The sequence below is a fragment of the Rhinolophus sinicus genome, linkage group LG11 (assembly GCF_036562045.2).
Source record: "Rhinolophus sinicus isolate RSC01 linkage group LG11, ASM3656204v1, whole genome shotgun sequence".
Classification (NCBI taxonomy): Eukaryota; Metazoa; Chordata; class Mammalia; order Chiroptera; family Rhinolophidae; genus Rhinolophus; species Rhinolophus sinicus.
Window position 1 is genome coordinate 15,938,636 of NC_133760.1, and position 24,241 is coordinate 15,962,876.

The window sequence follows — 24,241 nt, forward strand, 5'->3', positions numbered from 1 at the left end:
GCCCAGGTGAGGGCCGCTGGACTCCCCGCCAGCCCCGTGGGCAGCATGTGGCGTCCACAGGGCTCCCGCAGGCAGTTCTGGGGGTAATGGGGCAAGGACACTAAAATCAGAATAGATGGTATTCTCTGAAGTGTCTGTGGCACAGCACAGCAGGGGTGAGTGTGAGCTGGAGACCCCCATGGTCACAAAGCCTTCCCTGCAGCTGCAGAGACCCCACAGGGCTGGAGCCAGCCCTCACACATGGACGCCTGCGTGGGCAGATGAGGGCTTCGCTTGGGTGTTCCTTCGTGCCCATCTGTCTCCTGCTGCCTCAGTGGCCCTGGGCTGGAGCTAACGGGCTCCTTGGTTCCACACCAGCCTGGGAGCCACCAGTGGGGTCCTCCTCACCGGTCTTCTCCCCACAGGGCGTGGAGCGCATTGACAAGCCCGGCCTGCGAAGCCTGCGCACTGCGCGGCGCCTGGAGCCAGGCATGGTGCTCACCGTGGAGCCGGGCATTTACTTCATCGACCACCTCCTGGACGAGGCCCTGGCGGACCCGGCCCGCTCCTGCTTCTTTAACCGCGACGTCCTGCAGCACTATCGTGGATTTGGTGGGGTGAGTCCTGATGGGCCCTGTGTCCTTGCTCCCGGAATACTCCCCGCCCACTGCTGCCTGTCACCTCTTTGTCCTGGGGCAGGAGCTCTAGGGGGAGGAGGGACAGTCTTGACTTCCTTGTTTAAGAAGGACCTGGCCCGCCCTTTCTCGTGTTCTGTCACCAGACCGGTGCCTCACCCCCCAACGAAGAGACATAGATTCTACATAGATTCTAGCCCCGCTCCAGGGGCTCCCATCCACCTGGCAAGGTGCAAGGGGCAAGGACAGGGTGGGCAGATGGCATGAGCAGATGGCCCCATGGGACGAGCCCTCCTCTCCGCCGTTGCCTTGAGGCCAGCCCCTTCCCTTGTGGACAGGACTGACCACTCCTCAGAAAGGGCTCCTCCCACTCAGCGGGGGCAGCCTGGAGTGGTTGGGTCTGGCCTTGTCAGCTAGCGCAGGAAGCCAGCTCAGACATACTGAACCTGTTGGTCTAACCCAGGTCCGTATAGAGGAGGACGTCGTGGTGACCGACAGTGGCACGGAGCTGCTGACCTGTGTGCCCCGCACGGTGGAGGAAATCGAAGCGTGCATGGCAGGCTCCGACAAGGCCTGTCCTCCGTCCTCTGGCCCCGAGTAGAGCCTGCCAGGCGTGCCCAGTGGGACTGGGGACCTGGCCGTGCAACCTGTCTTCACAACAGGCAGGCTGCTGATTGGCTGTCCAGCAGTAAGAGATGGTGCTCAGAAACCACGTGCCAGCATTGACGTTTGATCACACCAAATAAATGCCGGGTCCTGGGGGGAGAAACTTCTTTATTAACTTTCTGCAAGATCACATCTTAATCTGTTATGATGAAGCTTAAATGACGGTGGCTTTTAAAATGCTGATTGCAAATAATCCTATTCTTTCGTAGCCACCAAAATGTGTCTTCCTGTCATTTGTATTCTTCTGTTCTGGAAAGGAAAATTTCCAGTGTTCGCTCTCAAAAATCAAAACACAAAATGGAATTTGCAATAAAAGTTTCCTGAAATGGTCCTTTGTGCACGGCCCTCTCAGTGCTTCACCCTCGTCACTGACCCACAGAGCCTGGGGCTCAGGTCAAGCACATTGGGCGCTATCCCACTCCAGGGCTTTGCATAGGCTGAAAGGTGAATACGAACCTTTTTTGATGTGGTTACTGCCTCAAAGCTGGATTTCTGAAGGGCGCAGACGGATGTAGCATGTAAGGCACACTTATTTAAAACGTGAGATTTGCAGATTCCTTGTCTTTGACTTCCTTTTCATGCTCGACGTGCTAGCAAAGCCCACATCTGAGAGGCAGCAGAGTGAGAGGAAGGTGAGCTTTCTCCTTCCTTCCATCTGTCTCCCCTAAGTGTGAGCCCACCGACCAAACTCCACCCGGAGGCCATGAGCCATCTGGGGCCAGGGCCTGGTGCCTGCCAGTGGCATAGCACCTGTGCTCACCTGCTTGGCCAATTCTCCCAAGGGCCCCCAGAACTGCCCCAGCCCCTAAAATCGGCTTCCAGAACTGTGCACATTCCAGGTTTGTCTCCTCACAGAGCTCTCCTCCAGGAGTTTGCGCCAAGGTGAAGGGCAAGTGAGAAGAGATACCAGATGAAACCATGTGGTAGAAAACTGTAGTGCAAGCTAGAGACGTTTTGAGAAGTCATTGAAGAGTTTAGTACACACTGATTTCTTCCTATGGCAATAGCACAAAAGTGCTTGCTTGTAATGTGGCCACATTAAAACAATCTCAGTTCCAAGTCACCATTTATCTTGTTTCTTAGATTTATAACATCCAGTTAAGGCTTTCTGCTGGTGCAGATATATTCCCTAAGTGATTCCTGACATTGAGCAGTTTAAGGAATGACTGCCTTTGTGTCAGGAGTTTAGAGCTCGCCCGATATTTCTCTACCCCAGCTGCGTCTGTGGTAAGACACATTCTGGTGTCTAGAGAAGGGGTGTCCAAACTGCGGCCCGCGGGCCAACTGCGGCCCGCGATCCATTTTTTATTGGCCCGCAGAGAATTCCAAAAGTATATTTAGTTTACTTAAATAAACCAGGAGAGGCAATACGTACTTCACCTCGAGTGGCCTGGCTGTTTGTGTATTTTACCGCATATGGCCCTTGGTGAAAAAAGTTGAAAAAAGTTTGGACACCCCTGGTCTAGGGTTTCCATTTTCCCCACCCCCAGGATAAAACAAGTTCAAGTTAGGTTGAAACTCTAAATGAACCGTGTAGTTTTGTTAATTAACAAACATAGCTGAGTGTATCATACATCTTTCTCCAGACATTTCATACCAAAACTGCTCACTTCACATAAATGTTTTCTGATAATCAAGCATGTACACAAAGGAGAACAAGGAGAAATCTCAGTAATTAAATGCTCTGTCCAGGAGGGACACTGGGAATGTAGATGTGACTGCTTTAGCCCAGGTTGGTAAGTCAAAGGGCATTCCTTGAAGGTACAGGTCAGAGGTGGCCAGCAGCAGCCACCTGCGGTACCCCCCGTTCAGAGGTAGCCACCTGCCACATCTACAACCACTGTAGAAATCTGTACAACTTCAGAAATATATTAGAGACCCTTCCAGAAAGCTGTACAGAGCTAAAAGCTATTCCAAAACCCTGGAAGGGCCTATAGATTTGTTCAATACCTGACCATCTCGTGTGTGCCAAGGTCTGATAAAAGCACACTCCCTGCTTTCAGAGCCTGCGGTCTCAAGAGGCTTCACTTTAAACATGGACAAATATATCATCAGAAACAAGTGCCATGAAGGAAGGTAACAGAACTCACCTTGTCTAGGAAGCCGGGGGCAGACAGGAAGGGTTAAAAATGAAAAGCAAGAGATGAGGCCTTCCAGACATAAGGAACTGTGGTCCTAAGGCAGCCCTGGAGTAAACAGCATGGCAAAGCCCTGAAGCCAAAGCCAAGTGATGTGAGAGAATGGAAGGAAATTCCGTGGGCGAGATCAAATGGAGCCACACCACACGAAGGCTGGTTCTCCCCTGTGCAATGGGCAACGACTGAAGGTTGTGGAGAGCTTGCCATGGTCTAGGGAGACCAAGTCCAGGCAGAGAGGACAGTGGCTCTGCAAGGGTGGGAGCGGGAGGGGAAGTAGGTACAAGGGACACTGAGGAGGTAGAACTGAAAAGTGGTGACGTGGAAAGGCATCTGGCTCTAACAGGTGCTTCAAAGGGAACGACAAGACGTAGGTGTTCGGGCTATAAGTGTTTAACGTGTGACTGACTCACTAACAACCCCATTCTCAAGCCCGGTTCCACAACCCTAGATTCTCTAGACAGCTCTGCATGCCTTTCAGGCCGAGAGCTCTGCGAGTGGGCATGTTGCAGGAAAGGAATATTCAGTTCTCTGAGTATATGTAAACTGCACAGGAACTCTTCAGAGACTCACAGGCAGTGAAAAAGCAGGAGGCGTAGAAGTTTTTTATTTAAAAAAGAGCTGGCACCTTCACAAATCATGTCTATAAAATGCCCTAAGACAAGTTATTGGACTCAAAATGACAACACTGATAAAAAAAAAAAAAAAAAAAGAAACGGGACATACCACCCATAGAAATAATTTTACAATTTTCATTAAGCTGTAATGAGTAGACATTTCTCAAGACATGAACCTAACTGAAGGATCACAGAAGAAAAGTATCCAAACGGTATCTTCCCTTCACTCAAATCAGCTCCTTGGACTCAGGATTTATGAATTTCTTTGTATACTCTTGTCTTCATGTAAATGGCAGACTATATACATACCATAAATCGTATTGTTAAGGGAAACGCCTTACTTTGGCACTGTGGTCTTAAGAACTAATTGTCCGCCACCCTGTAAATAAAACCACTGAGGCCCTAGGTGTGGAGCGAGAACACCAATTACTGCTTCCTGTTCTAATAAACTTTTTTAGATCAGACCAGGTGACCAAGAATATAGAGGCACTCTATATTCGGAGAAAACTGTGTGTATCCATTAAAGGAAATCTAGACTTGGACAGAAGCACCCGTTTGTCCCCGCACCCTCACCCACCCCACTCCTGTCCTGGGCTGGGACAGAAGACAGCAGGGCACCGGCCTGCTCTTCAGAGCTGCTTACCATTTGGACTTTCTCAGTATCTAACATAAAGAAACCCACAAGGAAATACAGCCATTATTCCAAAGGTTGTTTTGTTTTTTTTATTTCAAATTCACTGAAAGAAATAAAATTATATTTAAAAAAAAATAGAGTAATCTCACAAACTGAGGAAAGCCAGAAACAAAAAGAACAAGTACTTTTTCCTGAGAGGCAGGACTAACAGGTGTAGAATGGACTTTCTCTTTCCTAGCTTTTGTGAAACAAAATGGTTTTCCTATTTCTAAGGCATCAAAAAGCACTCGGTGCTAACTGGGTTGCACAGGTACCAAGTTTCAGGCCCTCTAATGGGGACTAAGAAACATCAAAAGTTGCTACGATTCCCTTTATTATCAAGTATGAAATTGTACATCTACTTTTTTAGGTAAATTTGAGCATCTGACACTCAGGAGTGGTCATGAGACCATGTTCTGGTCATATTTTATTAAAATCTTGCTACTTCTTGGTAAGTCCAGAATTTCTGAACTCACATCCCAGTAACTGAAAGGGGCCAGAAACCAGGAAATGCTGCTCTTGATGTCACCACCTGCAGCCAAGACCAGTCAGAAAGCACCCATCCCAGGATTCTCAGATCCAGCTAGAAATTTATAGACTAAAGCCTAATTCCTAAGCCACTGGACCTGCCAGCAAAGGCAGATCAAATCCTAATGGTTCATACATAACCTACAAAACAAAAATTACAAAAGTCATTTCACAATTCCCAAAGCTCTGAACTTATCCATATTTGATTTCCCTTAGTTTTATATTGATAAATTTATCAAACAAAAAACTTTCAATCCCAAACACTTCAGTAAGACAGTCAAGACAATGGTTAGCATTTTTTTTCTATGCATAAAGGACTGCTTGTGCTGATGTTTTGATTTGCATAGGTAACAAGAAAACTTGAATCTATGTTCCTAAAGTTCAGATTTTATGTTCTGATTTGAAATATGGAGTACACATTCCTGGTGATTTCCCTAAAGCTTCTTTTCTAAGATAGTTAGGTCAATTCATGTAACTGGAGACATCAATTTCTGAAAGATATTTTTTAGTAAATAAAATTAAAATGTCTGTAGCACCTGTTATAAAGATTCAAGTGACCTAAATGCATCTCCAAATAGGTTAATTATATAACATTGACCAGCTATTAAAGATTCAGCAGGATCTGTGGGGCTCTCCTAGTTATTCAAAACATCCATTACTAGTCGACTGATACTCTAACCAAAGTAAACTGGTGTTGGACCCTAATAGAAACCCCTATCTCCTGGCTCTATAGTGAGTTAACCCTCCTGGTAGGGTTATTCCCGCCCGTTCTCGTGAATTTTTTTGCTTTCCCGTTCCCGAGTCCCGAGAAAAGTTGGTCGGGAAATCGGGGAAATCGCCTCCTTGAACCCAGTAATACCCACAATGGGAAATAAACGTATTACTCACAATGTATCTCTTAGACATTTTTCCTATTTCTCGCTAGGGTTTTCGGGCGGGAATTTCCACCCGTTCTCGTGAAATTTTTTCGCTTTCCGTTCCCGAATCCCGAGAAAAGTTGGTCGGGAAATCGGGAAAATCGGCTCCTTGAACCCAGTTGGTTGGTAGTATCGGCTGTCACTGTGGAAACGATTCATCGTGGAGAAAAGAAAACAGTTTATATCTTGGGATTCGGGAACGGGAAAGCGAAAAAAATTCCTGAGAACAGGCGGGAAATCCTGCCCGGAAACCCTACCTCCTGGGACAGCGACTCATGGAAAATTACACTGGGCTCCTGTTACTTGCAGAAGGGGCTCCTGGCGCGCCCATGGCCTTAATAATGGCTTTGGCGAGTTTCAGGGAACTGTGATGTCTTCTGCCCAGAAGAGCAGACAGCACTCTTCTACCAATCCAAGGGTACAACTTGAGTTACATGCTAGTTACATTGTCCCAGTCCTACCATGAAACAGCCATGTGGCCAAAAATGACCATGTTCAATAAGATACCTGGTAACACAAACTTTTTAATCAGACATGACTCTGTCTCTTGTCACCAGGCCAGGCACCAAAACAAAATAACAAAAAAAAACAAAAAAAACCCAACCCTACAAATCCAACAAATTTGAGCTAGAATTGTGCTTAAAAAAAAAAAAAGTCAAGGACAATCAACACTACCAACATTGATATAAACCAGACTAGAGAATCTCAACTTTAGTGATTGCCATTTTTTATTCTCAACAAAAATGTCAATATCCTGAGTTTTATGACTATTTTCTTTCTAAAATAATTTATGGGACATAAGAGCATAAAATAACTAAACAGAAGTAGTGGTACAAAAAGTCTAGAAGAACAGCCCACAAAAATATAAAAAGATGTATTTAAGCAAAATAAATTAAAGGTTAAACCTTACACTTTCAAGTTTTCTTAGACTTATTTTGGGAGATCGCATGGAGTTGATGATGCATTTTTCTAATAATCAGTTGGTCAAGATCAAACACCAAATGATCCTTCACAAGAAATTTTTGCCTTTGAAAATCATGGCCCCATTGATGATATCTGAACACAGGAGAAACTACATGCTGAATTAATATTCCAAATCCTAATCAGTAGCTTGTGTGATCAAACTGTTAAGAGATTTTGTTTACTAACTTGGCTGTCAAAATAGTATTTAAAAAAAGATGCTTACTTTCTAGCATCTGCAGAAACTAAAATTTTGATAACACAGGTTTGTCTAAACTATTGGGTTGTTTTGGAGTGTTGTTTAGGATACCAAAAAAATGCCATTCAAATACCCAAAGGTATCCCAAAAGTATAATTCCAATATGCTTTACTTTTATTTTTTTTAAAAAACCTATTTGCTTACTAAACGTTATTTATATTTTTAAACCAATTGGCTCCATACTCCCTTTAAAATGCAATGGTGTTTCTTTATTTAACCTGACATCACTATTCAAAAACTTGTACTTGTTGGAGAAAACAGTACTAATTATGCTAAACCAAGGTTTATGCTATACATAAAATCACTCCAAATTACAAAGTAATTGGTTTCTACAGCCTAAGGATTTTTACTACTTAAACTTAGAATAAAATTACAGATTAACAGATGGCAACTTTTCTTAATCCAATTAACCATAGCCATTAAAACCAACCAAGAACCTTCTGCATGGCCTACCAGTTCCCCATTCCTTCTGCCAACGTAAAAAAGCATTTCTTAGGAAGTCAGGATTTATTAAGAACATCAAGGTCCAGGTTTGTTTTTTTTCCTTTTACCATATACCTTAAAAATGTGTTTCTTTAGCCCCACAAAAATCCGTATCATTTAAAACCAGATACTCGAATTACATGGCTAATATTTTTAGCTAATCAACTCTTCAGTGCTGATCCTAGAAAACAACCTTCAATGGATCTTTGAACAAAGGAACAAGACAGTGGTCAGCCATTGATATGAATGGTGTAGTCACACCTTTAACGTTCAAGCCACAAGTTGTGAAGTTTGGAAGGGGTGAGGCCTACTGTCCTGCATTATCAGAATTTGTCATATTTTCAGTGCTACTGGGTTGCACGTTGTCTGCAAGGTTGTGCGCATGCTCAAGGAACAAATCTTTCAGTACACTTAATTCCTTAGTCAGTAATTTAATTTTTGCTTCCAACCGTTCATTCTCTTCCTTGAGCTGATTCACTCTCTGCAGTGTATCCTGTGCTTTCTGCTTGCTTTTCAACCGACTCTTTTTCACAGCCATGTTGTTCCTCTCTCTGCGCTGACGATACTCATCACTGTTTCGATCCATGGGTGAACTCTTTTTGCTTTGCTTGCTTGGAGGTACAGCCTTGCCTCCTCCCCCAGGGCCAGCGGGCACCAGCTGAGGAACCTGCTGTAAGCCGCTGGCATGAGCCGGAGTATGAATAACACTTATTCCATTCACTCCAGGAGTACTGTTCTGCTGTGATATCTTGCTCATTTGGGCACGCTCCCTTGCCAACACAGAACAGGCAGAAATGAGGGCAAGGTGATCAATGGATTCCACTCTACACTGCCAAGAAATCTTCACATATACCTAGTTAAGGAATAAATTGCATTAAAATATTTGAAATGACAAGATCAAATGAGATTAAACTCGCATGTACTTAATGGCAGACCAACATTAATTGATTATGCTGAGAGAAGTCTACGCAACTGCCAACCGTTGCAGTGTTTCAGAAGTCTAAATCATTTAATTGAGACAGGTAGGTTAGTACAGAAGCACCGCCAGGCCAAATTCAGCCCACCTGAACCCCTGAGGGTACTGCCCATCTGTGATTGTTTTCAAAAATGGGAGGGAAAACAAAAGAATACCACTAATTAGGTAGCACATATGAACTAATAGCACTTGGCAATCTGCCAGAGAAATTTGAGATGTTTGGGTTAAACATGGAAAAGTTGAGTTCAATTATGATAGAAGAGACACCTGCAGTGAAAGGGGGCAAAGTTTCAATTGTTGAATCAAGTCAAACAGAATGCTGTAGGGGAGCCCAGCGCCCAGTATCTATCAGGAACGCTGTGATGACCACATGTTCTTTATTCCCATATGCAGCGAGTGAGTCATCAAGGACTTGCCAAAATTTTCTCCCAGAGCAAATCTTTATGGGATATTTTGAAAAGGTATTTTCACTTGTTTTTTATTTTTTCATTGACCTCAAATGATAGTTTACAGAGATTTCCTAAGTTAGCTCCTTGGATCACAGCTTTAGGATTGCTGAAGGCACCCAATTTGCTTGCCCATCTCATCATGCTTCTAATAGTGTTTTTTTTTCCTTCTTGACACAATTCAAAAACACAGCTACGCCGTCAACCTAAAACCACGAGGAAAGAAACAGAAGCGCTAATGATGCATCCAAGGGAGGGCAAGTACCGGGACTGGGGCTAGACTGACCGGGCAGCCGCAGAGCCTGCCCCCACTTCATGCTGCTGAAGGCACTCAGAGGACATGTGACTGCAATGCGGCCTGCAGAAATGAAGGCAGTTTCAGAAACGAGTCACACTTGCCTTACTATAAATCAGCTAGGGCACTACAACTGCCTCAAGATGTGTCAAAGCCATACCGATCCTGTCATCATAAAGCCATCCCAAGGCAAACTGACTAAGCTGAGTGAACCATGTCTACCAAGAAGTCACAGCGCTCTTAAAAATTTAGAAAGCAGTGTTATGAACCATAAAACTATTCAGTTCTCTTTTCACAAAACTGCTAAAACTACATCATGGAAAACAACCTGGAGCCACAATTATGAAATGCCTCACTGAGCTCGGCACAGCTAAGAAAAGCTGTTAGTAAACACCAGTAGCTTCACCCAAATCTTTAGCCAGGCATTTCAGTATAAACACTGTCTATTTGCCTGCTTTTTTAAATCTTTGCTTTTAAAAAGTCCATATAGCGTTACTTCCCATTGCTTTTAAAGCCATGCAGGCAGTCCTGAGCTAATGGGTCATCTGTTCTCACACCAGCACTACGGCAAGACAGAAAGCCTCCTTCCAAGCCATGACGGGTCTCTACTCCAAATCTACCCTCAGTAATGGACACTTCACAATTTCCTGATAATTTACTGTCTATTTTTTCTCCCAGTTAACTGGCAGGTTAGTATTAATTTGAGCCACCTTTACCATGAACCATCTACACTACTGCTTACCTATTTGGTGTAAAGCGAACATAAATGTTTTACTCAATTTTTAAGAACTCTTTTAATTTAACACCTCTTCTGGGATCCTCTTAACAATTACAACCATGTTATCTTATTTATCTCTTTTATTTTTCATATACCAATTATATATTTAGCTTTAAAGCGAATCTCTATTATAGTTAACTCAGCGATAACAGTGATCTAAAGTACAAACCAGGAAACAGGTCAATCCTTGTCTTGGCTCTGGCTCTCCATTTCACTTTGGACAAATCCCTTCCTTTCTGTGAGCCTCGATTTCCCCCTCTGCAAATGGGGGATATAGAATGGTAAAATGCCTTCCAGCTCTGACAATATAGCATGAACTTCATTCAGTAACTAAAAACGCTTGTGAAACTCCAAACTCAGTGATGTTCATGCCCATTTTTGTACCCAAAGATAGGGTAGGGCTCTTTTATGTCAATCTGACCCATCGGGCCAAGGTAGTAGGCTGAATATAGTAGGCGAGGTTTTGAAAATGAGCCCTTTGTCTTGAAAAACAAAGACTCATCAAAATGGTAAATAGTAAGAAAGGGAAACTTGGAGATAATTTTAAAAACTCTAAATTTTTTTTTTTAAAGCTCTTCAACCAAAGAGAAGCCAAGATAAAGTGAAGAGATAGTCATCAAGGAAAATGAACCAAATAAAAAGTCAGAGAACTAAGTGGTCTGAAAGACTTAAGTCCAAACAGATTATCAATTTTATTTTTACACTGAGCAAACAGCTGCCTCTACAAGTTACCCATTTTACAGTTTACACTGCCATTAGCGCTTCTGTTCCTTCCACAAACATTTGAGCACCTACCATGTGTAAAAAAATAAGTTAATTTCAAATCTGGATATTCAACTGTAAATGAAAGTCTGGTTCCTATGCGGACAAATACTATTACAAAGTTCAGTCTACAGGAAGCAGGGTGGCGCCTTGTTTCCTTCCATGTGAATCACTCAAGCAGGAAGCAGTAGAAAAACTGAAGAACAGTAGTGCTCAAAGCGCGGTCCTTGGACCAGTGACATCATCATTTGGAAATTGTTAGACGTACAAATTTTCAGGCTGCCCCAGATCTAGGAAATCAGGAATAGGGCCGAGCAAACTTGTTTTAACAGGACCTCCAAGAGATTCTGATGACACTGAAGTTTGGGAGCCACTGCTGCAGATTAACAATAGATCTTAAGAAAGATGGACTAAGTGGGCAACATTTTTTAAACTTCAGCTTTCTTAATTCAAGTAATGTTCATTCAAATCAGTAACACGCTGAAAACTAAGAATGTTAGAATGTAAAACAAAATCAAATTTTTCTCAAGTTCCATTTGGGAAAATAAACCTGTCAAGAATTTTCCTCGGGGCAGCTGGTTAGCTCAGTTGGTTAGAGCGTGGGGCCTCTTAACAACAAGGTTGCTGGTTCGATCCCCACATGGGCCACTGTGAACTGCGCCCTCCACAACTAGATTGAAACAACTACTTGACTTGGAGCTGATCCTGGAAAAACACACTTAAATAAAATAAAAAAGTTAAAAAAAAAAAAAAAGGCATTTTCCTTAATCCCCTTGTCTTTCTTTTTCACGTACACAATCAAATATTCCTCCCTGGTTCCCCCAAATAAATTTTTCATTCAAATTTCCTCAGTGAAGGTCTATACTCCAAAATATTCATAGATGTTTCTCCTTTGCTCCAAATCTGTTCAATCACGGGTACAGGACAATTCTACCCACCCCACTCCACCCCACAAAACACCTCACATCCACCATCCCTCTCCATCCCCATGCCACAGAATTACCTCAGGCTGACATCATCTCTCAGGGGCACTAGTCTCCTCTGGTTTAGCAGTGATCCCTCCAAACACTGTCTCCAGAGCAATCTCACACTCAAACTTGTGTGTCACACCCTCTTGCTGAAAATTCTTCTGTGGCTCCAACATACAGGATCAAATCCAAGGTATTAACCCTCTCTCCAAACCCTACTCCCTTACCCTTCACACCTCAATGATACTAAACCACTATCAGTCCCCTAAATGGTCCGTGCTTTCTTTGTGCTTCTGTCCAATTCGTTCCCCCCATTTCTTTGTCAACACCAGCCCTACAGCATGTCTCCCTGTAGACTAACCTCGAGGCAAGACTGTCTTCATCTCCACATACCCAGCATCTAGTGCAGGGCTAGGTATATAATGGTGATGCTCAAGAAGTATTTGTTGAATACAGGATCAAAAGGCTAAGAGAAAACATGTATTTTTATAAATGTCTTATAAAAATGAGACTCTCTAGCTTTAAAATCTCTTAAAACAATTGCAATTAAATCAAGAGTTATTAAGATACCATGGTCTTACTACCTAAAGTTCTTGGTCTTTCTTAAAGGTATACAGAAAAATAAAAACACAGTTCCATTTGCTACCTCAAGTCCCCAGTCTATACAGTGACTGTGTTCATTCTTGTCTGGTCTTTGCTTCATGTCAGTTGAGAGCCTTCATTTTCTACTTTGCCCCGTTGTTTTCCAATTAATAATGTCAAGTTCTTAGACATGTGTTGCCAGGATCTGACAACTCTGTACTACAAGTGAAGTCAAAAGCAAGCCAAGTCAACAGACACCCAAATGAGCAGTATTTCTATTTAGTTACCACTGCTTGCTTCATGACCCAAAATAGGGGTCCATGAAAGAGGGTCCATCCCTTCAGGGAGTACATAAGTATGAGAAGCAAATGTATGTTCATTTGTCTTTTTTTAATGTCATTTTTTAAATCCACTTTTGGTTTGATTTACAACATACAAAACATAGTATACACACATTGTTTATAAATATACACCTGTTAGTACGTCGTGTTCTTTTTTTTATTGATAGGCCTGGAAAGCCAAAAAGGTAGGAGATCAATGTACCTACCAGTACAAGAACCCATGAAGTGTCCCCTCCCAAGAATACACAATAAACCTGGAATTGCGGCTACCTGCATTTACCATTACTGTGATCAGGTGAGGCAATCTTAGAACAGAAGACCAAATTCAGCCCCATGAGGTCCTATTTGTCTTTACCAAGGACTCACCATGTGCTATTTAAATCCCTAGGGATGAAACCACCTCTCCATGATCAGACAACCTTGCTGACAGTCATGACATGTGTTCTTGAGAATTTAAAGGATATTCTGGGGGGGGGGGGGGGAATGTGGGTTTCCACCTTTTTTTTTTTTACAGCAGGTATTAAAAATGACTGAATCAGCCAAGTGTGCCCACCAGAAGCAGGAATCAAGAAATTGAAAAATTCAGCTCCCTAGCATTCTATAATTATTTAACCTGGTTTACAGTAAGTTCTTCCAGAAATATTCCACTTTAAGAATAGCTTATCCCAAATATTACTGAAGTGGTAATAACGGACCAGATTTTAACTTTTAAATATCAAGAACTTTTAGATGCACAGCTTCTTAGTAAATCAAGCCCTTATAGTATCTGACTTCAAAAATTTCTTTGGGAGTCACATAGCCTATCTGAATTAAAGGACAATCTCTTCAAATAAGGATTCAACTGAGTGTAGGCTCAGAGACAGAACACCAATTTCTGTGCAACCCACAAATGTTAAAACCTTTCTGCAACTAACACATTTTAAGATGCCAGATTAAGCATAAACCTCAGACAAGAGGAAAACCAAACAGTTACACCTTCTGAAGAAAAAAAAAACATACAAGCCTACTGGGAAAAACAGATTACCGTTCCCCTCAAACCTGCTAATCCATCCTCTCCATCTTAGACACACACCTCTTCTAGATATTTTCCTTACTGTGCTCCCTCCACTGAGCTAAGGAAGCAATTCATTTCCTGCCATTCTCTTTACTATTCAACTCGTGGTGGTTGCATATTCATCTCACCTATGTTCCCCAGTAAACTGCAGGGTATTCAAACTGTAGCTCCACAAGTGAGCATAATAGTATTTCTGTAAAGTCACGTAGGTAAAATACCAACTGGCTCCCCTGGCTACTTTATCACTCTATTAACTTCTGAACAGAATTCTCGACGACTCCACACTGAGCAGTTTTGGCGGGTCAGACAACATCCCATGTAACACTAAAATAAGATATGGTCCACCTCCTGCTATTCTGGGAACACCCTTATCCCCAGGGGCCAATACGAGCCTGGCTTGTTACAACTACACGTTTCACAGAGGGCCAGGGTTTGGAGTGGGCGCCCCTCGTCTTTCATCCCGTCTAGGGCCGGCGATGAGGGGCGCCCGGGAGAGGGGCGCCCGGGGTCGGCGGGTGGCGCCGCGGCGCTGGGCGGCGGCCAGGGATGAGCTCAGCGTCCCCGCCGGGTGTTGCCGGCAGGTTGCATCAGACGCCGCGCGGGGCCGCCGCCCGCGCCGCGGGCCGCGCGGGGCCTTCCCGGCTAGCCGGCCGCCTCCGGCCCGGCCAGGTCTCCTCGGGCCGGGCCCGCGCCCACGCGAGCAGCCGGCTCGGCCGCGGCCTCCTCCTCCCTCAGCCCGCCCGCCAGCCCGCGGCCTCCATACCTGAGCCTCCGGCCCGCCCGCCCCCAGGCGGTCTCCACTCTGAGCGGCCCCGCGTGGCGCGGCCCGACCCGACCCAGGCCTCGCAGCCCACGAGTCAGCGAGGAGGAGCAATAGTTACGAAACCCGCAGCCTCCGCCCGTTCCGCCGCCGCCGCCGCCGCCGCCACCGGCTTCCCCTAGTCGCCAGGGCCGCGCGCGCTACCGCCGCCGCCACAACCAATGGAAGCGCCGGCTTGCAGGCGACTCGCCCTCCCCTCGCGACGGGCAGCGCCGCCAGCCAATCGTGAGTGGCCTGGCTGCGGGAGGCGGGCACGTGGCGGAGGCGTTGGCCTCGGCCGGTGGGGCTGGCGGGCGTGGCGGGAGCAGATGGTTACTCGCAGCGCCGCCCGTGGTCCCTCGGCCGTTCGCGTGGGTCGGCGGCCCAGAGTGGTAAACCCGCGCTGTGAGAAAGGCTCTGTGGAAGTTGGAGAAGCGTAGCTTTGTGAAGGCAACACTTGTCTTTGGAAAGCGCAATGTCCTAAGATGATTGAATCACCGAGTTCTTTTTTGGTTTCACCACGTCCTGGGGCGTCCCTCACAGGGACAGTTTCCCAGAACGGCGCACCAGAGTCGCTTCCCAGGACGTGAGGCCCGCCGCTGACGCCTGACCTCCGACGGACCCGGGCCCCTCGGGTGGGAACCTGGAGAGAAGTCCTGGACCTCACGGCTATGAAGACAACTGCGGACTTGAAAAACGAAGGAAGCAAAGTTGTCCCAGCTATGATTAGTGTTGATATCACATTGGTGAACACTGCAGACTGTGGTTCGTTATTGGAGGGAGCGAATTGAATTTCCACGATCGGTTACCGTGTGGTGTCTACCAGGTGAACAGATTGAGAGACGAGATCTCAAAAAATGAATGGCTCTCCAGCTTTGTTTATCTAAGTCAATTCACAGCAGGATCTGAAAGCGTCTTAAAACCAGGAAGCTGCGCGCTGGCTGGAGGACAGAGCCCGCTCGCTCGATAGGTTTGATTGTTTCCTCTTTAGCAATTCTTATCGTCCAAAAAATAGTCTTTGAAAGAGGAAACATTTCTTCATCGCCCAAGACATGGGACCAGCTTTGTGCATAAGACTGTTTCGAGGAATCAGGAAAGACATGCTAAAACATTTGCAAAACATAAAAATAAAAGGACTGCACCTAATATGAAAAACGATAAATATAGAAGCACCCTTGGTAGAGTAACACATCAACAAAACCAGTATGCTTCTTTCACTTTGGCCCTCTGTTCTGAGTTGAAATTTCTTTGATCAAGATTTTAGCCTATTAAAATTGGATTGTATTTTGTACTCTTAAAATCGTATTGTTACCCCGATCGTTGCCTAATCACTTAAATATTGTACAGGAAAAAAATTATATTGGTATATTCGTTTATTCTCTGGTCTGCTAACCACTCTGCCAAGCTGGCACCGCATTCTTTGTCTGTCTGGGAAAGCCTTCTCCCACACTCAGCAGGTCTAGTCAATGCCAAGGAGACTAGAGTATTTCCTATTCAGCTGGGAATTCTGTCTTCTGCTGGTTTACAATGTGTGTGTGTGTGTGTGTGTGTGTGTGCCAACTATGTGCTAAGTAGCAACAAATAAGATGAACACAGCTCTTGCCCACACGGAGCTTACACTTTAGAGCCAAAGAGACAGACATGCAGTAATTATACAATTTTTCTGTTAACTATGCTACAAGAAAGAAGTACAAGATGCTGTTAGAGATTATAAGAAAGGTATCAAATCTGGCCTGAAGGTCAGGGAAGGCCCAAAAGATGAACAGGATTTGGCTAAGTGATACCCATGAAGGGAATGTACCAGTCAGAGGGAATGTCTTACCTAAAGGTCTTTGTGATGGGAGAAATTTAAGGCCAGAGTGGCTGAAGCACAGTGTCCCACTGGAAAGTGGTGAGATAGGCAGGGCCTATGGCCCAAGCAGGTTTCTGATTTTACCTTAAAAGAGATGGGAAGCCTAGGAAAGAGTTGCTCTCACGATAACAAAATGAAGAGAGCCTGGTGGAGGCTCTGTCTCTGGGTTGAGGAGATATACCATGTTGCTTTCTTGGAAGTCACCTTGTATCCAAGCCACCATAATAAAAACTTTCTGCATAAATCTCTGCTTCACTGACGGTATCTGTACATATTGTACAAATCCAAAGAATTTGTATCCAAAGGACGTGAGAAGCTGGGTGTCCTGTTAATTGAACATGCTAGTTACCTGAGAGCTACTATGATTACCTCAGTTACCTAAGAGATACAGATGCTAGTGTCAGCTCGTTCTGTCCACAGCTTCACCTCTTACTGGTTGTATGACCTAAGGCAAATTACTTGACCTCTCTGTCATCTGTAAATGGAGATAAAAACAGTATATATCCAATAGGATTGAAGGAGTTAATATGTTAGGTCCTACAACAGTGCCTGCCTAGTACACGGTAAGAGCTTAAAAGTATTAGGTATTAGTACCATGATGCTCATACATGAATTATAAACAAATTATAGAATTATAGTAGACTGAAATATACTTCAAAACAAGGTCAAGCTGTTCTTAATATTGCTTTGATGATTCAGCTACTGAAATACATAGTATTAAAGGTGTTGATATTGACCCTATAGAGTATCCCAAAAGATGTTTCTTAGAATAGTTTCCTTAGTTGCCACATCTTATCATTTCATTTGTTTCCATAAAGTAGTTACTCAGCTGACTGATTAGTTCTTTCCCATGTGATATGATCCCCATCCTTCAGGGAAAAATTCAAACCTCCAATTTTACCTTTGGAATCATAACAGCTAAGATGCTAAATGGTTGTCTTAGGACCTCCTCAAATTTCCTAAGTGGGCTCTATGCATGAAAGAGAAAAATCTGACAGTTTAAACTTGAACAGTTAGCAAATACTGTGAATGTCCACTATAAATCACTTTCCATGTGTAAGATTGTGTTATCCTGTAAGTTAAGTCTATACCATATGTGCACTTACCAATAGTGCATGTCATCTGTGCACACAAGGACAGGTGTGTGCCATGTGAGCACTTGACGATAAGTACAGATCATCCATGCTCAGGAGGAGAGCTGTATATATCTGTGTGCATGAGGCTAGGTGCCTATAGTCTGTGCATTAAGAATAGGTACATGTTGGGCCGGCCGGGTGGCTCAGGCGGTTGGAGCTCCATGCTCCTAACTCCGAAGGCTGCCGGTTCGATTTCCACATGGGCCAGTGGGCTCTCAACCACAAGGTTGCCAGTTCAACTCCTGGAGTCCCGCAAGGGATGGTGGGCTCCGCCCCCTGCAACTAAGATTGAACAAGGCACCTTGAGCTGAGCTGCCGCTGAGCTCCCAGATGGCTCAGTTGGTTGGAGCGCATCTTCTCAACCACAAGGTTGCCGGTTCAACTCCCACAAGGGATGGTGGGCTGCGCCCCCTGCAACTAGCAATGGCAACTGGACCTGGAGCTGAGCTGCGCCCTCCACAACTAAAACTGAAAGGACAGCAACTTGAAGCTGAACGGCACCCTCCACAACTAAGATTGAAAGGACAACAACTTGACTTGTAAAAAAGTCCTGGAGGTGTACACACTGTTCCCTAATAAAATCCTGTTCCCCTTCCCCAATAAAATCTTTAAAAAAAAAAAAAAAAAGAATAGGTACATGTCATCTGTGCACATAAAGGACGGGTGTGACATCCATGCACATCAGGAAATGTAATCAGTGTCTTTGTGGGTCCAGGAGGGTCTTATATCTTCACTCCACTGAATAAACACTGATTACCTGTTACACAATGATTGTACTGTAACTTATTCCAGGGTCTACGAAGCACAAAACAAGATAAATGAGGGGTATTTTTTGTTTGTTTGTTTGTTTGTTTGTTTGTGATATATGTAACACCAGTCTCCCTCATGGCAGTGTGAAGTCCTTTGGGGACAGGACAGGGCGATGCTGACTAGCGTTTAACCTAGCTAAACCTCTGTTGGTCATCTGTAGAGTGGGTTGACCTCATAGAATTGTTACAAGGATTAAGTAAACTGACACAAAAGGAAGCTAGTACAGTATCTGGCACATAGGAGGCACAAGATCATTTGTCCACACAAAAAGATTTTGCTACCTAGGACCCAGTTCTTGGTTTCTAATACCATTCTCCAATAAAAGGAACTTGGGTCCTTGGGGAAATGGCTGATTAAGGCAGGAAATAAATAAAATGAGCCTGGAGCATCTTGTGATGCCAGAAAGTGAGGACGTGCTCAGAAAGCAAAACAATGGGGGTATGTGTCTTAGCTCAGGCTGCCATAACAAAATATCATAGACAGAAATTTCTTATAGTTCTGGAGGCTAGCAAGTCCAAGATCAATTGCCCAGCAAGGTAGCTTTTATTCTGAGTCCTCTTTTCTTGGTTTGTAGTCAGCCACCACCTCACTGTGTGCTCACATGACCTCTTTATGTACATGCAGGGAGGAGAGAGCGAGAGAGATCTGGTGTCTCTTCTTATAAGGGCACTAATCCCATCATAAGAGGACCCTCATGAACTCATCTAACCCTAATTACCTCCCAAAGGCCTCATTTCTAAATATAATACCATCATATTTAGCATTAAGGCTTCAACATATGAATGTGGGGTGGGGAGGGCCACAAACATTCAGTCCATACTAGTATGTCAAAGGGTTATAGGAGCTAAACGAAAGAGCCCCCGCCCCAGTGTCCAAAGAGCCCCAGTGCCAATTTGAGTGGCAAAATAAATAATGTAATATTAGATTATAACCCAAAGCATAAAATTAATATCCATAAGTTCATGCCAATATAAATAAATGATTGAGTAAATGAATGTCGGAAAAGAGACAAATCTCCCATGCAGAAGAATTCCAAATAATTTATGTAGATACTCTGCTCTCAGATGGGGGAGAATAACTCCCTACTCTTTTAGTGTGGGCTGCACGTCCTTCTGAAGAGCAGAGCATGAAAGGGAAAAATAAAGAGAAATTCTACAGTGGAGAAACCTGACAAACACTACTACAGCCAGGTGACCAAGATTAAGTCAATAGACATAACCATTGTTGATATGTGATGAAAATGGCACTTGACCTCTTTGATCTTCCTCTGAAGAACTCATAATAACCCCAGTCTAACCAGGAGAAAAATACCAGACAAATTCCAATAGAGGGGCATTCTACAAAACACCTGACCAGTACTCCTCAAAACTGTCAATGTCATTAAAAACAAGGAAAGTCAGAGGAAGTGTCACAATCTGAAGAATCCTAAGGAGACATGTAGTGTGGTATCCTGAATGGGATCCTGGGATAGAAAAAGGACATTGGATAAAAACTAAGGAAATCCAAAACAAGAATGGACTTTAATTTATTTGGTATTGTGGCTCATTAATTGGCTGATTCATTGTAACAAATATACTATACGAATATAAGATGTTAATAATAGGAAATACTGGGTGCAGGGTAAATGGGAAATCTCAGTATTATCTTTTCAATATTTTGCAACTAAAATTGGTCTAAAAATAAAATCTGTGTAGGGGAGAAAAAAGCATTTGAGATACATTACAGGGTTAACAGTAACTTAAAGCAGAACACCCTGAAATATTAACAAATCAGAGGAAGCGCAGACTTCAGCTAAATTGATAAGGATATTGAGCACAGAAAAGCCTTGAGCCGCAAGTCGTGCCTTGCTCACTACCAGTGACTGTGTCTCTGCCAGGCAAACCCAAGCCACGCAGAGAAACGGAGCCAGAGAGCGGGAAACAGGACTGCAGGAACTCCTCCAGGAGGGGAGGAGGTGGCAAAGAGGGAAGAAGAGGCGGCTGGACAGCACTGTGGGGCTGCCAGATGATATGGAAGTCCGGGGAGTCATCTTTGGGCTACTGAGGGACCCGTCCTCAGAAGGTCCACATGCCAGGTCACTCTCTGGGAGCTGCAAGGCCGGGATGAAAAGGAAATGAAAGTTTCCCGGACAGAGGCACATGCTTGTCCCATGTACTCACTCCTGCATTCTTTTTCATCTGTCTCAATCATTAGTTGAGTCCCCACTCTGTGCCAAGCAGTGTCCCAAGCTCGGGTAGTCCTACAGAACAAAGCACTGGGGCTGGGGAAGTGGGAGGCTGGTGTCGGCAGATGAGAAGGAGGCCAAGGAAGCACCACCAGGCTGGGTGGTGCTTGAATTTGTTGGCTTAGAGTCAGGAATCTTCTAGGCGTTTCTCATGGATTCTTCCTTTTACTTTTTTTTTTTTTTTTCCTAGGTTCCTGTAGTAACAATCAGTTCCTGTGCAAGCTTAAATGCGGATTCAGATTTACTTGGGCGTGGTGGGTGGAGCTACCAGCATCCATTCACATAAATATTGGGGGAATTGGGCTGGAAGAGAAAGGTGGAGTTTGTTTTATTTTCCCTTGCAAAGGTTTTGGGGGGTGGGAGGAAACTAGGATTTGAAGGGACAAGCGCGTTTGTAGTCCTTATGAAGAGAGTGACATTTCCCCTATCACTGTGAACCACCCCATTTCTTCAGCCTGGTAGGAACTGAAGTGAATGCAGAACTGCTTAACGTCTCTAGGATTTGTGTTTTTGTGAACATCAGGCATCAGCCCCCTTGGCATATGGCAGCAACTTGGAGAAGAAAAAGCTAAAGCAGAGGCCGTGCTAAGGGGTCTGTCCTCCAGAGACTTTGATGATAGGAGATATCAATGGTATGGTACACTATGGTGGGGTCCCAGGAGCTGCCAAGAAATACTTGGTGATGGAGGTTGGAGATTTGTTCTGTTACTATTAAATAGACCTACTGTAGCCACGGGTGGGAAGGTCTGGGCAAACTTCAGAGCCAAAACAGTAAATGTCCTTTCAAAAAAATTCTAGGGGTGGGGGGTGGGAGATGAGGGTAAGGGGGGTCAAATATATGGTGATGGAAGGAGAACTGACTCTGGGTGGTGAACACACAATGGGATTTATAGATGATGTAATACAGAATTGTACACCTGAAATCTATGTAATTTTACTAACAATTGTCACCCCGATAAATTTAAAAAAAAAATTCTAGCCTTATCTTGCCTCAACCAGGGTGAAGCCGAAGGTGCAGCAGCCTGAAGAGCTTAGGAGATCAGAGTGTGTCTTGGGCAGAGAGAAATGGGGTGGGGGGGAAGAAGTGGAAAATGATTGAGGAAAGCTACGAATGCCCACTACTTGTTGCGTGCTATCTGGTGGACAACTCCTTCTCAGCTCCACGTACCCAGTTCCTCCCCATGCCTCAAGCCCCAAGCCAAGTCTCAACTCTCGGCCTTTGGTGACAATTCAAGTTCTTGCTGACCTTACTCTTTCTTCTCATGACATACATGTAACATTAAGATATACTTTATTGTGTGCTTTTTGCTATTTTTTTGTCTGGCATACTCTGTTCTTATAGAAAGGTAAGGTTCTGTTTTACATACATACTGCTGTGTCGTGTACATATGAGGTTTTAGAAAACACAGCTGGGGGCGATGAGAGTCTTTGTCCTGAGTGGGGGACCTAGGGGTGCACCACGGCGTCCATTGCAGTCTACCTCTTGCGCTGCTTGAATCCACTTGTTACTTCTAAGAAGTTAATCCCATCTGTGAATAGCTTCTCCGGAGTTTTGGATGGTCTCCTGTGCTGGAGAAATTTGCCAGAAGATAGCTAGCAGATGAACGATGGCTGCAGCTGGCCTCAAGGCGCACTGATGTGTATCACCTGCCTCCCCTACCACCCCTTCTGGGTCACCCTCACTCTTGGCTAACACCTCTTCTGGTCTAAGCAGCTTACCTATTGGGGTGACCCACACCTTCATCCTTGAGAAATCTCTACTCTTTTTTTATCATGTCCTTTTAAGGTCTTGGCCATTGTACCTGTTCATTTGCCGTCAAGATTGGATGTGGGATCCCTCATGCAAAAGAAATACATGAAAAAATAAACCAGAAACTAATGAGATTGGTTACCTACAGAGGGTGGGTTGGGATTGGATCAAAAGAATGGGGAGTGGGAAGAAGGTAGAAGAGGTAAGGGGGACCGTAATACCTCTGTGAGTATACGTTTCTGTGTAGCTCTGACTCTGAAACCATGGTAAGGTTTCACACACCTCAGAAATAAATAGTGAACACTAACTTGGATGTGGGAGGAACCCAAAGTGAAATACAAACAGTAACCAATGAACCTAACTGCACTGCAAATGAACAAATAAGCACACTGTGGCGAAGAGAGGAACTAACCTGAGTAACTTTAGAAAATAGTATTTTGATTGGATAAGGCAAACTAGAAAAAGAACCACAAATAATATGCAGTAGCTACTAAATTTTTCAACGGGGAATGGTAGTAATTCTGGAACTAGTTTATGTATATGCTAGGACTGAGCAAATAAGTAAATACATTTGGATAATGAGAGCAAGTTTCCCACTGTTGGAGAAAGGAGTTACAAATAAGGAAAGAGGAAGACTACAGTGAACCCTGTGGTATTAGATTGGAAACAGAGGTTATCAGAATGAATTCATGACTGTAGTATATACACAGATTGAAGTAGAAATAAATATGGATGTGTGCGTGTGACAGAATCTATATATTCATATACATATGGCATATATAGCTTTGTCCTTTGAGAGGACTTAGAAGCAATGACACCCCAGTAGCAGCGATCCCACCTAGAGACCAAATCATGGTTTCTAAATATCTTTTTACAGTGAGAAGAGCTAGGGCTTCTTGGACAGCTGGTTGATTCCAGAGTTGGGCAGAGAAAAGACAAGAAGAATCTGACACGTTTCATGGTGCCAGAAGTAAAGAAATGCTCAAAAAATGATGGGGACATTTCAAAAGAACATAGAAGTTAATTTGAAGAAGTTCCCAATGGCTAGATCTGGGACAATTTGAGTCACAAAATAAATAATAGTAATGAATGATAACATGCCGAATAAAATAAATATCTATGAGCTCATACTGATATAAATAAATTACTGAATAAACAAATAAATAGCAGAGAAGAAACACTTTCCCTTACAGCAAATTCCAATTAATAAATGTAGAAAAAAATGACTGAAATAGCAAATTATCATTAGATAAACACTGCAGTAATAATTGTTGCAGGTATCAATGATGATTGATGAATGTTAAAATCAACAGATGAAAGCATGAGAAACAGGATATTTATATATTCTCCAAGTATCTCCTCACAAGATACTTACTAGTTACAATGGGAAAAAATAATAACTTTAGTATCGTATGATTTCACTCATGTGTGGAACCTAAAACAATAAAAATACTGATAGATACAGACAACAGATTGATAGTTAGCAGAGAGGAAGGAAAGTGGGGGAAGGGCAAAATGGGTAAAGGGGATCAAATATATGGTTATGAATGGAAATCAGACTTTTGATGGTGAGCATGCACTAGTGTATACAGATATCGAATTATAATGTTGCACAC

At 43.8% G+C, this 24,241-nt stretch overlaps 2 protein-coding genes across 2 annotated transcripts in view; one reads left to right on the forward strand and one right to left on the reverse strand.

Annotated features, from left to right (window-relative positions):
• PEPD (peptidase D) overlaps positions 1-1,610 on the forward strand; it is a 110,910-nt gene extending 109,300 nt beyond the window's left edge. The window contains exons 14-15 of the mRNA XM_019742726.2: positions 405-596; positions 1,078-1,610. Of these exons, the coding sequence (XP_019598285.2) occupies positions 405-596; positions 1,078-1,215 (330 nt within the window). The 3' untranslated portion in view covers positions 1,216-1,610. The remainder of the gene's footprint in view (positions 1-404; positions 597-1,077) is intronic.
• A 6,081-nt stretch (positions 1,611-7,691) lies between these two features.
• On the reverse strand, positions 7,692-14,953 carry CEBPG (CCAAT enhancer binding protein gamma). The gene is made up of 2 exons (XM_074314421.1): positions 14,818-14,953; positions 7,692-8,705 (listed from the first exon to the last, which is right to left on the reverse strand). Exon 2 carries the CDS (start codon positions 8,607-8,609, stop codon positions 8,160-8,162), a length of 450 nt encoding a protein of 149 aa, XP_074170522.1. The 5' UTR covers positions 8,610-8,705; positions 14,818-14,953; the 3' UTR covers positions 7,692-8,159.
• Between the last annotated feature and the right edge of the window lie 9,288 nt (positions 14,954-24,241).